The sequence below is a fragment of the Ambystoma mexicanum genome, chromosome 1q (assembly GCF_040938575.1).
Source record: "Ambystoma mexicanum isolate Mex_15411 chromosome 1q, UKY_AmexF1_1, whole genome shotgun sequence".
In the NCBI taxonomy this organism is placed as follows: Eukaryota; Metazoa; Chordata; class Amphibia; order Caudata; family Ambystomatidae; genus Ambystoma; species Ambystoma mexicanum.
Window position 1 is genome coordinate 22,026,644 of NC_090922.1, and position 17,346 is coordinate 22,043,989.

Consider the following 17,346-nt stretch of genomic DNA (forward strand, 5'->3'; position numbering starts at 1 on the left):
ATGACGCTCTCATTCGAACCGAAGACGCCTCTAGTGTGGAAGAACCCTCAGCCAAGATGCAATGGCGTTCCTTCAGCTCGAGAGTTCTAAGCGGCCTCCAGTTTGGACGTGCTACAATACTTCAAGGAGTCAGATTCAACAAGTAACATTCTGCTGAAAGAGCTTCAGCGCCCCAGGTCATGCACGGAATGCTACAAGCGCACGGAGAGTTGCCGGGTGCCGACGCATGATGCATTCATCATTTGGGAAGGTTGCACCATTGAAAGAATAGGAAAAGGAAGACAAGAAGAGAGAAAAGGACAGATTTGAAGACATATCAGAGGACCAATGAACACGAAAATGGAAGAACTTTTGATTAGAGCTGTGAGAATGTATTGGAATGAAATGCAAAACGGAGAGAAGAAGGCTGAAAGGATGGATTGAAGGAATAAGATACAGGAAGAAGATAAATAGGAATGAGAGGATCAAGTAAAGAAGATAAGGTGGAGGTTAAAAGGGAATAGTTAGAGAAAAGTAGTAGTAGAAATGGAGGGAAAGATGAAAGGGAGGCAATCAAGATAAAAGAAGAAAAGAAAAAAAACTGTGGGTGGGTGACTCGCAGGACTGGTGAAGACGACAGACAAATGGAAACAGTAAGAATAAAGGAGAACTATAGGGAGATGAAAAAGAGGAAACAAAGGGGGGAGAAAAGACAAGAAAATAAATGACACTATAATCAATACATAGAAAGAAAAAAAGGAAAAACATAACGCCTACAGGAAATAAAGCGAGACGTGAAGGGAGGACATGCCAAATAAAAGGAGGTCATGGGGAAAAAGAGACGGTGAAAAGGGCGGAAATGGACAGAAATACCAATGCAGGAACCGGGATAAGGGAAGCGAGCAATCATGCAACGGTGAGGAGAGACAGAAAGAGGGAGAGGTCACTTACATCCTGACAGAAATACCAATACAGGAACCGGGAGAAGGGAAGCGAGGATGCAACGGTGAGGAGAGGCAGAAAGAGGGAGAGGTCACTTACATCCTGGGCAGAAATACCAATGCAGGAACCGGGAGAAGGGAAGCGAGCATGCAACGGTGAGGAGAGGCAGAAAGAGGGAGAGGTCACTTACATCCTGGACAGAAATACCAATGCAGGAACCGGGAGAAGGGAAGCGAGCATGCAACGGTGAGGAGAGGCAGAAAGAGGGAGAGGTCACTTACATCCTGACAGAAATACCAATGCAGGAACCGGGAGAAGGGAAGCGAGCATGCAACGGTGAGGAGAGGCAGAAAGAAGGAGAGGTCACTTACATCCTGACAGAAATACCAATGCAGGAACCGGGATAAGGGAAGCGAGCATGCAACGGTGAGGAGAGGCAGAAAGAGGGAGAGGTCACTTACATCCTGGGCAGAAATACCAATACAGGAACCGGGAGAAGGGAAGCGAGCATGCAACGGTGAGGAGAGGCAGAAAGAGGGAGAGGTCGCTTACATCCTGACAGAAATACCAATGCAGGAACCGGGAGAAGGGAAGCGAGCATGCAACGGTGAGGAGAGGCAGAAAGAGGGAGAGGTCACTTACATCCTGGACAGAAATACCAATGCAGGAACCAGGAGAAGGGAAGCGAGCATGCAACGGTGAGGAGAGGCAGAAAGAAGGAGAGGTCACTTACATCCTGGACAGAAATACCAATGCAGGAACCAGGAGAAGGGAAGCGAGCATGCAACGGTGAGGAGAGGCAGAAAGAGGGAGAGGTCACTTACATCCTGACAGAAATACCAATGCAGGAACCGGGATAAGGGAAGCGAGCATGCAACGGTGAGGAGAGGCAGAAAGAGGGAGAGGTCACTTACATCCTGGACAGAAATACCAATGCAGGAACCGGGAGAAGGGAAGCGAGCATGCAACGGTGAGGAGAGGCAGAAAGAGGGAGAGGTCACTTACATCCTGACAGAAATACCAATGCAGGAACCGGGAGAAGGGAAGCGAGCATGCAACGGTGAGGAGAGGCAGAAAGAGGGAGAGGTCACTTACATCCTGGACAGAAATACCAATGCAGGAACCGGGAAAAGGGAAGTGAGCATGCAACGGTGAGGAGAGGGAGAGGTCACTTACATCCTGGACAGAAATACCAATGCAGGAAACGGGAGAAGGGAAGCGAGCATGCAACGGTGAGGAGAGGCAGAAAGAGGGAGAGGTCACTTACATCCTGGACAGAAATACCAATGCAGGAACCGGCATAAGGGAAGCGAGCATGCAACAGTGAGGAGAGGCAGAAAGAGGGAGAGGTCACTTACATCCTGGGCAGAAATACCAATGCAGGAACCGGGAGAAGGGAAGCGAGCATGCAACGGTGAGGAGAGGCAGAAAGAGGCAGAGGTCACTTACATCCTGGACAGAAATACCAATGCAGGAACCGGGAGAAGGGAAGCGAGCATGCAACGGTGAGGAGAGGCAGAAACTACATCCTGGACAGAAATACCAATGCAGGAACCGGGAGAAGGGAAGCGAGCATGCAACGATGAGGAGAGGCAGAAAGAGGGAGAGGTCACTTACATCCTGGACAGAAATACCAATGCAGGAACCGGGAGAAGGGAAGCGAGCATGCAACGGTGAGGAGAGGCAGAAAGAGGGAGAGGTCACTTACATCCTGGGCAGAAATACCAATACAGGAACCGGGAGAAGGGAAGCGAGCATGCAACGGTGAAGAGAGGCAGAAAGAGGGAGAGGTCACTTACATCCTGGGCAGAAATACCAATGCAGGAACCGGGAGAAGGGAAGCGAGGATGCAACGGTGAGGAGATGCAGAAAGAGGGAGAGGTCGCTTACATCCTGGACAGAAATACCAATGCAGGAACCGGGAGAAGGGAAGCGAGCATGCAACGGTGAGGAGAGGCAGACAGAGAGAGAGGTCGCTTACATCCTGGACAGAAATACCAATGCAGGAACCGGGAGAAGGGAAGCGAGCATGCAACGGTGAGGAGAGGCAGAAAGAGGGAGAGGTCGCTTACATCCTGGACAGAAATACCAATGCAGGAACCTGGAGAAGGGAAGCGAGCATGCAACGGTGAGGAGAGACAGAAAGAGGGAGCGGTCGCTTACATCCTGGAGAGAAATACCAATGCAGGAACCGGGAGAAGGGAAGCGAGCATGCAACGGTGAGGAGAGGCAGAAAGAGGGAGAGGTCACTTACATCCTGGGCAGAAATACCAATGCAGGAACCGGGAGAAGGGAAGCGAGCATGCAAAGGTGAGGAGAGGCAGAAAGAGGGAGAGGTCACTTACATCCAGAAGAAACTCCACCAAGGTGTCAGCAGAAAATTCTCCGTCGTACTCAATGACTTCGTCGTCTTTGAACACGTAAATACTGTCCTCCTCATCCAGATCTGGGGAGAAAGAGTTTGAAACTTAGAACAGCAGCCCACACGATGCAATTTCACACCTGTTCAGCTTTACCATAAATGCATGGCGTGGAGAGGGAGCCCGTTTGCAAATACTACCAGTTTATGATTTTGCTCGTCGAGAGGTAACCCAGTGTTGTCTTTTGAACAATCGAAGGTTGTGCCCATCAGGATAAAGTGATATTCCCTGGCCAGGCAGACCTGCACTTTGACCTTGCTGGATCTGCAGTTTAGTTTACTCAGTCATATTGGTCCCTGCGTCTGCACCCCCATGCCCTTGGACTCTGTTTCAGTCACTCTTGGCCCAACACTAATACTCTCTTCTTCACACCCAAACACACCATAGGCGGACCAACTATGCCACTCACACACAGCAATTTAAAATCCCTCCCTCCAGACAGCCTCCGCCCGGCCAATGAGCCCTAGTGCAAGGCCTCTGTGCCGGTGATGGGCGGCCTGCGGCTGCCAGCTGCCCTGACCTGCGTAATCAATGGTGGTGGGCAGAGAATGGGAGTGGTTGGCACAAGCATCTGGGAGGATTGCAGCCTGCCCACAGCACAGACCACCCAGAAACAGATCCGCACAGGCGCACTCCCGAACGCCAGGCATCAGCACAGCAGCAAATCCACTTGCAGTTTCCCGATTCTCTTCTACCAGTGGGAGGGCCTGGACATGGCAGCTGTGCCCAGCCGTGCAGGGTATACACCCTATAGCAGTGAGAGGGCCTGGACGTGGCGGCTGTGCCCAGCCGTGCAGGGTATACACCCTATAGCAGTGAGAGGGCCTGGACGTGGCGGCTGTGCCCAGCCGCGCAGGGTATACACCCTATACCAGTGAGAGGGCCTGGACGTGGCGGCTGTGCCCAGCCGTGCAGGGTATACACCCTATAGCAGTGAGAGGGCCTGGACGTGGCGGCTGTGCCCAGCCGCGCAGGGTATACACCCTATACCAGTGAGAGGGCCTGGACGTGGCAGCCGTGCAGGGTATACACCCTATACCAGTGAGAGGGCCTGGACGTGGCAGCTGTGCAGGGTATACACCCTATACCAGTGAGAGGGCCTGGACGTGCCAGCCGTGCAGGGTATACACCCTATACCAGTGAGAGGGCCTGGACGTGGCAGCTGTGCACAGCTGTGCATGGTATACACCCTATACCAGTGAGAGGGCCTGGACGTGGAGGCTGTGCCCAGCCGTGCAGGGTATACACCTTATACCAGCGCCCAGTTACCTCAGGGTGAGGTGCGCGTTATAAATATTAAACAAATACAAATACCAGTGAGAGGGCCTGGAAGCGGCAGCCATGCAGGATATAAACCCTATACCAGTGAGAGGGCCTGGACGTGGCAGCCGTGCCCAGCCGTGCAGGGTATAAACCCTATACCAGTGAGAGGGCCTGGAAGCGGCAGCTGTGCAGGGTATAAACCCTATACCAGTGAGAGAGCCTAGACGTGGCAGCCGTGCCCAGCCGTGCAGGGTATACACCCTATACCAGCGCCCAGTTACCTCAGGGTGAGGTGCGCATTATAAATATTAAACAAATGCAAACACCAGTGGGAGGGCCTGGAAGCGGCAGCCATGCAGGGTATCAACCCTATACCAATGAGAGGGCCTGGAAGCGGCAGCCATGCAGGGTATAAACCCTATACCAATGAGAGGGCCTGGACGCGGCACCCGTGCAGGGTATAAACCCTATACCAGTGAGAGGGCATGGATGTGGCAGCCGTGCAGGGTATACACCCTATACCAGTGAGAGGGCCTGGACGTGGCAGCTGTGCAGGGTATACACCCTATACCAGTGAGAGGGCCTGGACGTGGCAGCCGTGCCCAGCCGTGCATGGTATACACCCTATACCAGTGAGAGAGCCTGGACGTGGCGGCTGTGCCCAGCCGTGCAGGGTATACACCCTATACCAGCGCCCAGTTACCTCAGGGTGAGGTGCGCGTTATAAATATTAAACAAATATAAATACCAGTGAGAGGGCCTGGAAGCTGCAGCCGTGCAGGGTATAAACCCTATACCAGTGAGAGGGCCTGGACGTGGCAGCCGTGCCCAGCCGTGCAGGGTATAAACCCTATACCAGTGGGAGGGCCTGGAAGCGGCAGCCGTGCAGGGAATAAACCCTATACCAGTGAGAGGGCCTGGACGTGGCAGCCGTGCCCAGCCGTGCAGGGGATAAACCCTATAGCAGTGAGAGGGCCTGGACGTGGCGGCTGTGCCCAGCCGTGCAGGGTATACACCCTATAGCAGTGAGAGGGCCTGGACGTGGCGGCTGTGCCCAGCCGCGCAGGGTATACACCCTATACCAGTGAGAGGGCCTGGACGTGGCAGCCGTGCAGGGTATACACCCTATACCAGTGAGAGGGCCTGGACGTGGCAGCTGTGCAGGGTATACACCCTATACCAGTGAGAGGGCCTGGACGTGCCAGCCGTGCAGGGTATACACCCTATACCAGTGAGAGGGCCTGGACGTGGCAGCTGTGCCCAGCTGTGCATGGTATACACCCTATACCAGTGAGAGGGCCTGGACGTGGCGGCTGTGCCCAGCCGTGCAGGGTATACACCCTATACCAGCGCCCAGTTACCTCAGGGTGAGGTGCGCGTTATAAATATTAAACAAATACAAACACCAGTGGGAGGGCCTGGAAGCGGCAGCCATGCAGGGTATCAACCCTATACCAATGAGAGGGCCTGGAAGCGGCAGCCATGCAGGGTATAAACCCTATACCAATGAGAGGGCCTGGACGCGGCACCCGTGCAGGGTATAAACCCTATACCAGTGAGAGGGCATGGATGTGGCAGCCGTGCAGGGTATACACCCTATACCAGTGAGAGGGCCTGGACGTGGCAGCTGTGCAGGGTATACACCCTAGACCAGTGAGAGGGCCTGGACGTGGCAGCCGTGCCCAGCCGTGCATGGTATACACCCTATACCAGTGAGAGAGCCTGGACGTGGCGGCTGTGCCCAGCCGTGCAGGGTATACACCCTATACCAGCGCCCAGTTACCTCAGGGTGAGGTGCGCGTTATAAATATTAAACAAATATAAATACCAGTGAGAGGGCCTGGAAGCTGCAGCCGTGCAGGGTATAAACCCTATACCAGTGAGAGGGCCTGGACGTGGCAGCCGTGCCCAGCCGTGCAGGGTATAAACCCTATACCAGTGGGAGGGCCTGGAAGCGGCAGCCGTGCAGGGAATAAACCCTATACCAGTGAGAGGGCCTGGACGTGGCAGCCGTGCCCAGCCGTGCAGGGGATACACCCTATACCAGCGCCCAGTTACCTCAGGGTGAGGTGTGCGTTATAAATATTAAAGAAATACAAATACCCGTGGGAGGGCCTGGAAGCGGCAGCCGTGCAGGGTATCAACCCTATACCAATGAGAAGGCCTGGAAGCGGCAGCCATGCAGGGTATAAACCCTATACCAATGAGAGGGCCTGGAAGCAGCACCCGTGGAGGGTATAAACCCTATACCAGTGAGAGGGCATGGATGTGGCAGCTGTGCAGGGTATAAACCCTATACCATGGAGAGGGCCTGGAAGCGGCAGCCGTACAGGGTATGAACCCTCTACCAGTGAGAGGGCCTGGACGTGGCAGCTGTGCCCAGTCGTGCAGGGTATACACCCTATACCAGCGCCCAGTTACCTCAGTGTGAGGTGTGCGTTATAAATATTAAAGAAATACAAATACCCGTGGGAGGGACTGGAAGCGGCAGCCATGCAGGGTATCAACCCTATACCAATGAGAGGGCCTGGAAGCGGAAGCCATGCAGGTTATAAACCCTATACCAATGAGAGGGCCTGGAAGCGGAAGCCATGCATGGTACACACCCTATACCAATGAGAGGGCCTGGACGTGGCGGCTGTGCCCAGCCGTGCAGGGTATACACCCTATACCAGCGCCCAGTTACCTCAGGGTGAGGTGCGCGTTATAAATATTAAACAAATACAAATACCAGTGAGAGGGCCTGGAAGCGGCAGCCGTGCAGGGTATAAACCCTATACCAGTGAGAGGGCCTGGACGTGGCAGCCGTGACCAGCCGTGCAGGGTATAAACCCTATACCAGTGAGAGGGCCTGGAAGCTGCAGCCGTGCAGGGTATAAACCCTATACCAGTGAGAGGGCCTGGATGTGGCAGCCGTGCCCAGCCGTGCAGGGTATACGCCCTATACCAGCGCCCAGTTACCTCAGGGTGAGATGTGCGTTATAAATATTAAAGAAATACAAATACCCGTGGGAGGGACTGGAAGCGGCAGCCATGCAGGGTATCAACCCTATACCAATGAGAGGGCCTGGAAGCGGAAGCCATGCAGGTTATAAACCCTATACCAATGAGAGGGCCTGGAAGCGGCACCCATGGAGGGTATAAACCCTATACCAGTGAGAGGGCATGGATGTGGCAGCCGTGCAGGGTATAAACCCTATACCATGGAGAGGGCCTTGAAGCGGCAGCCGTGCAGGATATGAACCCTCTACCAGTGAGAGGGCCTGGACGTGGCAGCTGTGCCCAGCCGTGCAGGCTATACACCTTATACCAGCGCCCAGTTACCTCAGGGTGAGGTGTGCGTTATAAATATTAAAGAAATACAAATACCCGTGGGAGGGCCTGGAAGTGGCAGCCGTGCAGGGTATAAACCCTATACCAGTGAGAGGGCCTGGACGTGGCAGCCGTGCCCAGCCGTGCAGGGTATACACCCTATACCAGTGAGAGGGCCTGGACGTGGCGGCTGTGCCCAGCCGTGCAGGGTATACACCCTATACCAGTGAGAGGACCTGGAAGCGGCAGCCGTGCCCAGCCATGCAGGGTATAAACCATATACCAGTGAGAGGGCCTGTAAGCGGCAGCCGTGCAGGGTATAAACCCTATACCAGTGAGAGGGCCTGGATGTGGCAGCCATGCCCAGCCGTGCAGGGTATACACCCTATACCAGCGCCCAGTTACCTCAGGGTGAGGTGCGCGTTATAAATATTAAACAAATACAAATACCAGTGGGAGGGCCTGGAAACGGCAGCCATGCAGGGTATCAACCCTATACCAATGAGAGGGCCTTGAAGTGGCAGCCATGCAGGGTATAAACCCTATACCAATGAGAGGGCCTGGAAGTGGCAGCCGTGCAGGGTATAAACCCTATACCAGTGAGACGGCATGGATGTGGCAGCCGTGCAGGGTATAAACCCTATACCATGGAGAGGGCCTGGAAGCGGCAGCCGTGCAGGGTATGAACCCTATACCAGTGAGAGGGCCTGGACGTGGCAGCTGTGCCCAGCCGTGCAGGGTATACACCCTATACCAGCGCCCAGTTGCCTCAGGGTGAGGTGTGCATTATAAATATTAAACAAATACAAATACCAGTGGGAGGGCCTGGAAGCGGCAGCCGTGCAGGGTATAAACCCTATACCAGTGAGAGGGCCTGGAAGCAGCAGCCGTGCATGGTATAAACCCTATACCAGTGAGAGGGCCTGGACGTGGCAGCCGTGCCCAGCCGTGCAGGGTATAAACCCTATACCAGTGAGAGGGCCTGGAAGCGGCAGCCATGCAGGGTATATACCCTATACCAGTGAGAGGGCCTGGACGTGGCAGCCGTGCCCAGCCGTGCAGGGTATACATCCTATACCAGCGCCCAGTTATCTCAGGCTGAGGTGCGCGTTATAAATATTAAACAAATACAAATACCAGTGGGAGGGCCTGGAAGCGGCAGCCGTACAGGGTATATACCCTATACCAATGAGAGGGCCTGGAAGCGGCAGCCATGCAGGGTATAAACCCTATACCAATGAAAGGGCCTGGAAGCGTCAGCCGTGCAGGGTATAAACCCTATACCAGTGAGAGGGCATGGATGTGGCAGCCGTGCAGGGTATAAACCCTATACCAAGGAGTGGGCCTGGAAGCGGCAGCCGTGCAGGGTATAAACCCTATACCAGTGAGAGGGCCTGGACGTGGCAGCTGTGCCCAGCCGTGCAGGGTATACACCCAATACCAGCGCCCAGTTACCTCAGGGTGAGGTGCACGTTGTGAATATTAAACAAATACAAATACCAGTGGGAGGGCCTGGAAGCGGCAGCCGTGCAGGGTATAAACCCTATGCCAATGATAGGGCCTGGAAGCGGCAGCCGTGCAGGTTATAAACCCTATACCAGTGAGAGGGCCTGGAAGCGTTAGCCATGCAGGGTATAAACCCTATACCAGTGAGAGGGCCTGGATGTGGCAGCCGTGCCGGGTATAAACCCTATACCAGTGAGAGGGCCTGGAAGCGGCAGCCATGCCGGTATAAACCTTATACCACTGAGAGGGCCTGGAAGCGGCAGCCGTGCCGGGTATAAACCCTATACCAGTGAGAGGGCCTGAAAGCGGCAGCCATGCAGGGTATAACCCTATACCAGTGAGAGGGCCTGGACCTGGCAGCTGTGCCCAGCCGTGCAGGGTATACACCCTATACCAGCGCCCAGTTACCTCAGGGTGAGGTGCGCGTTATAAATATTAAACAAATACAAATACCAGTGAGAGGGCCTGGAAGCGGCAGCCGTGCAGGGTATAAACCCTATACCAGTGAGAGGGCCTGGACGTGGCAGCCGTGCCCAGCCGTGCAGGGTATACACCCTATACCAGCGCCCAGTTACCTCAGGGTGAGGTGCGCGTTATAAATATTAAACAAATACAAATACCAGTGGGAGGGCCTGGAAACGGCAGCCGTGCAGGGTATCAACCCTATACCAATGAGAGGACCTGGAAGTGGCAGCCATGCAGGGTATAAACCCTATACCAATGAGAGGGCCTGGAAGCGGCACCCGTGCAGGGTATAAACCCTATACCAGTGAGCGGGCATGGATGTGGCAGCCGTGCAGGGTATAAACCCTATACCATGGAGAGGGTCTGGAAGCGGCAGCCGTGCAGGGTATGAACCCTATACCAGTGAGAGGGCCTGGACGTGGCAGCTGTGATCAGCCGTGCAGGGTATACACCCTATACCAGCGCCCAGTTACCTCAGGGTGAGGTGTGCGTTATAAATATTAAACAAATACAAATACCCGTGGGAGGGCCTGGAAGCGGCAGCCGTGCAGGGTATAAACCCTATACCAGTGAGAGGGCCTGGAAGTGGCAGCCGTGGAGGGTATAAACCCTATACCAGTGAGAGGGCCTGGACGTGGCAGCCGTGCCCAGCCGTGCAGGGTATAAACCCTATACCAGTGAGAGGGCCTGGAAGCGGCAGCCATGCAGGGTATATACCCTATACCAGTGAGAGGGCCTGGACGTGGCAGCCGTGCCCAGCCGTGCAGGGTATACATCCTATACCAGCGCCCAGTTACCTCAGGGTGAGGTGCGCGTTATAAATATTAAACAAATACAAATACCAGTGGGAGGGCCTGGAAGCGGCAGCCGTAATGGGTATAAACCCTATACCAATGAGAGGGCCTGGAAGCGGCAGCCATGCAGGGTATAAACCCTATACCAATGAAAGGGCCTGGAAGCGGCAGCCGTGCAGGGTATAAACTCTATACCAGTGAGAGGGCATGGATGTGGCAGCCGTGCAGGGTATAAACCCTATACCAAGGAGTGGGCCTGGAAGCGGCAGCCGTGCCGGGTATAAACCCTATACCAGTGAGAGGGCCTGGACGTGGCAGCTGTGCCCAGCCGTGCAGGGTATACACCCTATACCAGCGTCCAGTTACCTCAGGGTGAGGTGCACGTTATGAATATTAAACAAACACAAATACCAGTGGGAGGGCCTGGAAGCGGCAGCCGTGCAGGGTATAAACCCTATACCAATGATAGGGCCTGGAAGCGGCAGCCGTGCAGGTTATAAACCCTATACCAGTGAGAGGGCCTGGATGTGGCAGCCGTGCCAGGTATAAACCCTATACCAGTGAGAGGGCCTGGAAGCGGCAGCCATGCCGGTATAAACCCTATTCCACTGAGAGGGCCTGGAAGCGGCAGCCGTGCCGGGCATAAACCCTATACCAGTGAGAGGGCCTGGAAGCGGCAGCCATGCATGGTATAACCATATACCAGTGAGAGTGCCTGGATGAGGCAACCGTGCCCAGCCGTGCAGGGTATACACCCTATACCAGCGCTCACTTACCGCAGGGTGAGGTGTGCGTTATAAATATTAAACAAGTACAAATACCAGTGGGAGGGCCTGGAAGCGGCAGCCGTGCAGGGTATAAACCCTATACCAGTGAGAGGGCCTGGACGTGGCAGCTGTGCCCAGCCGTGCAGGGTATACACCCTATACCAGCGCCCAGTTACCTCAGGGTGAGGTGCATGTTATAAATATTAAACAAATACAAATACCAGTGGGAGGGCCTGGAAGCGGCAGCCTTGCAGGTTATAAACCCTATACCAGTAGAGGGCCTGGAAGCGGCAGCCATGCAGGGTATAAACCCTATACCAGTGAGAGGGCCTGGATGTGGCAGCCGTGACGGTATAAACCCTATACCAGTGAGAGGGCCTGGAAGCGGCAGCCATGCAGGTATAAACCCTATACCAGTTAGAGGGCCTGGATGTGGCAGCCATACAGGGTATAAACCCTATACCAGTGAGAGGGCCTGGATGTGGCAGCCGTGCCAGGTATAAACCCTATACCAGTGAGAGGGCCTGGAAGCGGCAGCCATGCCGGTATAAACCCTATACCACTGAGAGGGCCTGGAAGCGGCAGCCGTGCCGGGTATAAACCCTATACCAGTGAGAGGGCCTGGAAGCGGCAGCCATGCAGGGTATATCCTTATACCAGTGAGAGGGCCTGGATGTGGCTGCCGTGCCGGGTATAAACCCTATACCAATGAGAGGGCCTGGAAGCGGCAGCCATGCAGGTATAAACCCTATACCAGTGAGAGGGCCTGGAAGTGGCAGCCATGCAGGGTATAAACCCTATACCAGTGAGAGGGCTTGGAAGTGGCAGAAATGCAGGGTATAAACCCTATACCAGTGAGAGGGTCTGCAAGTAGCAGCCGTCCCGGTTTAAACCCTATACCAGTGAGAGGGCCTGGACGTGACAGCCGTGCCGGGTATAAACCCTATACCAGTGAGAGGTCCTGGAAGCGGCAGCCATGCAGGGTATAAACGCTATACCAGTGAGAGGGCCTGGATGTGGCAGCCATGCCGGGTATAAATCCTATACCAGTGCGAGGGCCTGGAAGCGGCAGCCATGCCGGTATTAACCCAGTACCACTGAGAGGGCCTGGAAGCGGCAGCCGTGCAGCGTATAAACCCTATACCAGTGAGAGGGCCTGGATGTGGCAGCCGTGCCGGGTATAAACCCTATACCAGTGAGAGGGCCTGGAAGCGGCAGCCATGCAGGTATCAACCCTATACCAGTGAGAGGGCCTGGAAGCGGCAGCCATGCAGGGTATAAACCCTATACCAGTGAGAGGGCCTGGATGTGGCAGCCGTGCCGGGTATAAACCCTATACCAGTGAGAGGGCCTGGAAGCGGCAGCCATGCAGGTATCAACCCTATACCAGTGAGAGGGCCTGGAAGCGGCAGCCATGCAGGGTATAAACCCTATACCAGTGAGAGGGCCTGGATGTGGCAGCCGTGCCGGGTATAAACCCTATACCAGTGAGAGGGCCTGGAAGCGGCAGCCGTGCCAGGTAAAAACCCTATACCAGTGAGAGGGCCTGTATGTGGCAGCCGTGCAGGGTATAGACCTTATACCAGTGAGAGGGCTTGGAAGTGGCAGAAATGCAGGGTATAAACTCTATACCAGTGAGAGGGTCTGCAAGTAGCAGCCGTGCCGGTATAAACCCTATACCAGTGAGAGGGCCTGGACGTGACAGCCGTGCCGGGTATAAACCCTATACCAGTGAGAGGGCCTGGAAGCGGCAGCCATGCCGGTATAAACCCAGTACCACTGAGAGGGCCTGGAAGCGGCAGCCGTGCCGGGTATAAACCCTATACCACTGAGAGGGCCTGGAAGCGGCAGCCGTGCCGGGTATAAACCCTATACCAGTGAGAGGGCCTGGAAGCGGCAGCCATGCAGGGTATATCCTTATACCAGTGAGAGGGCCTGGATGTGGCTGCCGTGCCGGGTATAAACCCTATACCAATGAGAGGGCCTGGAAGCGGCAGCCATGCAGGTATAAACCCTATACCAGTGAGAGGGCCTGGAAGTGGCAGCCATGCAGGGTATAAACCCTATACCAGTGAGAGGGCTTGGAAGTGGCAGAAATGCAGGGTATAAACCCTATACCAGTGAGAGGGTCTGCAAGTAGCAGCCGTCCCGGTTTAAACCCTATACCAGTGAGAGGGCCTGGACGTGACAGCCGTGCCGGGTATAAACCCTATACCAGTGAGAGGTCCTGGAAGCGGCAGCCATGCAGGGTATAAACGCTATACCAGTGAGAGGGCCTGGATGTGGCAGCCATGCCGGGTATAAATCCTATACCAGTGCGAGGGCCTGGAAGCGGCAGCCATGCCGGTATTAACCCAGTACCACTGAGAGGGCCTGGAAGCGGCAGCCGTGCAGCGTATAAACCCTATACCAGTGAGAGGGCCTGGATGTGGCAGCCGTGCCGGGTATAAACCCTATACCAGTGAGAGGGCCTGGAAGCGGCAGCCATGCAGGTATCAACCCTATACCAGTGAGAGGGCCTGGAAGCGGCAGCCATGCAGGGTATAAACCCTATACCAGTGAGAGGGCCTGGATGTGGCAGCCGTGCCGGGTATAAACCCTATACCAGTGAGAGGGCCTGGAAGCGGCAGCCATGCAGGTATCAACCCTATACCAGTGAGAGGGCCTGGAAGCGGCAGCCATGCAGGGTATAAACCCTATACCAGTGAGAGGGCCTGGATGTGGCAGCCGTGCCGGGTATAAACCCTATACCAGTGAGAGGGCCTGGAAGCGGCAGCCGTGCCAGGTAAAAACCCTATACCAGTGAGAGGGCCTGTATGTGGCAGCCGTGCAGGGTATAGACCTTATACCAGTGAGAGGGCTTGGAAGTGGCAGAAATGCAGGGTATAAACTCTATACCAGTGAGAGGGTCTGCAAGTAGCAGCCGTGCCGGTATAAACCTATACCAGTGAGAGAGCCTGGACGTGTCAGCCATGCCGGGTATAAACTCTAGCAGCATTACATATTTTCCTCTTACTCCTAAACATACATCAACTCCTTGTTTTCATTTGGGAATTAAACAGAAGGTTTAGCTCTGATGGGTCTAGAGCTCTTTATTTCAGTTGAACATTCTCCTGCGATCCTAATTCCTGCATTCACGGGTGAGGTCTTGTGGTAACGGCCCAATTGCCCTCCAGTCCAGGCCAGAAGAACGCGAGCACCTGGGCCAGGGAGGGAACCAGAAAAGCATTCGGAATCAGCACTGCGCCGCATTGACAATAGCTGCGTCCAAGTCCCCAAACAAGAGAAGATCGGATTAGAAATGAAAGCAGGGGCTCTGTGTGACTCCTCCTGCCAATGAATGGAAGGATGGAGGAGGGGACATGGGAGAACACTCTATCTACAGGACAGTTCTGGCAGGGGGCGGGCGGGAGACGGGGGCACAAGGGCGAGGGAGAGACATAGAGGAGACTGCGCTGGTTGACTTTGACCACGCCTGTCTTCTATGGTTTCTAATTGGCTGGAGCCTTCCTGATCCCTCGAAATGGTTTACACATGGGTTTGGACATTTCCTTTTAGTGTATATGGTATGGCATGTTACCTATGTCTGTGTAGTGGACATAGACATGTGAGTAAAGTGCTATGGGGTCCTTAAAACTGCGCGTTAACACATGAGACCAGGTATTCATACAGTACACTCCAAGTAGGGGAGGTCTACAGCAGTACGTGGGGTGTGAGAGTATTTTTGGTACTTTGTGTGTTGGGCTATACAGTACAGGCGTGGTGTGTAATGTGCGCTGGTGTTAGGTGGAAGCCTGCTCGTAGGTGCTGGTAGTCTAATGGATGTACTCGTAGCCCACTGTAGGGCACTAGTATCCAAGGGGCCCCCTGTGTGTTGGCAGACCCCAGATCATGCCCAGGCCTTCCCTGGTAACCAGTGAAGCCCCAGTGTGCGGTGAAAGCGAACACACAGAGACACCGGTGACTTGTGTATCGAGACTTAACGAGCGCAGCACTTGTTCAACCCGAAATACACCATGTGTGAGTCCTTCCAAGGCGAAGAGTTGCCCACTCCTGCATGGCAAGACTATGCAGACATCAAGGGCCTCATTATGTGTTTGCTGGGGAGGTCAAAAGTGGCAGCAATTCCGTTACGGACCCTTTTTTGGTGCTAATGGAATTGCCGCCATATTTACCATACCGCTAAATTTCGACTTGGACCTTGAAGTGTAGGATTTACCTCCAGCATTATGTGGGAGGCGAATCCTTCACTTTATCGCAGAATTATCGCATTGTAATTACCGCTTGCGTTAATCCCGCCATAATCCTGACGGAATTTGATGGACTCCAAAAATGGGGGTTTACCTCACCCTTCCACCACTCCTACACCCCTTTCTAGCACACAGGACCAAGCGCCAGTAAGAGTAAAGGAGTTTGGTTTTATAGATTTACCTCCAAGTTACCACCACTCTCATAACGAAGCACACGAGGCTTATTATGCATGTGAGGGTATTTCTTCCCAGAGTAACGCATGGAGTAATTGCGGTGACTCCTTTCCGGGGATTTTGCCAGCATAAGGTGATGTGTTTCATGCCGTGCCAGGCAGCGCCGCCGTGGAACAACAGGCAGCAGGCCTGGGGGTTATGGGTTCCTAGCTGCAACGGGGGTACACTCCTCACAAAACTGCAGAATGTCGGGAATACCGCATGTCATGTATATATGAACAATTAAAAACATGCGAAATCCATACGTGCAAAAGGGTTCCACGCAGCTAAAATGGCATGTACAGAATGCACAGAGGAGTACTAATGCCCCCTCAAAGCACACGTGTGTCCTTGAGGTTGGCACGACGCGCCAGCGCACCCTTTAAGGGCAGAATCATTTGACTTTGCTGCGGTGTCCACAATTTATTGCTACATTTCGTCTGGTGGCAGACATTTGCAGAATTCAAATGCGGAATTAAAACTGTAGTTTTGACTGTATATGGTATTCCCGAAATATCGGGGGAAGTAAATACCTCGTGACCTCACAGTTCAGCTGACGATAAACAGGGTCTGTCTTTTCCTGCGTCAGAGAATCGTGTTTGCCCTCAAACACGTCGCCCTCTGGGCACTAGCGTGATGCAGTGAGGAAGGCCCGCAGGCGCCCAGGAGGCACAGGGCACGTGTGGGCGGGCTGTCTGAGGCAGTGCGGGCTGGTATGAAAGTTGGGTGTAATGGGGGGATACATGGAAAACTGTTGGGGCTACTGGTGGGAAGGATATTAAAGAATGACTTGAAGGACTTGTTCTGGTTTCTGTGGGGGCCTGTGTGAGGGGCTGCCAGTTGTTGCGTATGAATATGTGGTGTGTTTGAGAATCTGTTGGGGTTTGTCTGTTCATGGAAAGGGGATGTCTAGGTTGGGCTATTCGAGCTTCTTGGTGGGTAAGCGAGGGTCTGTTGTGGGCTGCATGAGGCCTGTAGGGGCGATGTGTGGGCTACTATCCTGGCTATGGCATGATCTGTTGTATATTGAGAGTGAGTGAAGGAGCAAGTCAGTGGGTGAGTGAGTGAGTGATTGAGTTGATGAGGACATTATTATAATAAGGCCTGTCAGACGTTAAGGTGCTAGCAGCCATGTGAGGTTTGTTGGAGCCGGGTCAGGGTCTGCCAGGGTGTTGATGTCTTCTGGGGCAATGTCAGGATACCTGTTTGGGCCTCATCAGGTCTGTTGAGGTCCATGTGTGATACTTTTGAGGGGGTTGCATGAAGAGCTGTCAGTGACTTTGTTATGGGCGTTGCAGGTTGTGTGAGGGTATTTTGAGGGTTAGGTGAGGGTCTGTTGTGGTCTATGGGATGGTCTGTACCGGGGTATGCGAGAGTCGGTTGCGGCTGTGTGAGGATCTGTTGGGAGCTATATTAGGGTAGGTGCAGTATTATG

At 54.2% G+C, this 17,346-nt stretch overlaps 1 protein-coding gene across 1 annotated transcript in view; it reads right to left on the reverse strand.

The window, feature by feature from the left end:
- Positions 1-17,346, reverse strand: part of CASQ1 (calsequestrin 1) — a 200,012-nt gene that overhangs the window by 106,898 nt on the left and 75,768 nt on the right. The window contains exon 3 of the mRNA XM_069635437.1: positions 3,267-3,367. Coding sequence (XP_069491538.1) covers positions 3,267-3,367 — 101 coding nt within the window. The remainder of the gene's footprint in view (positions 1-3,266; positions 3,368-17,346) is intronic.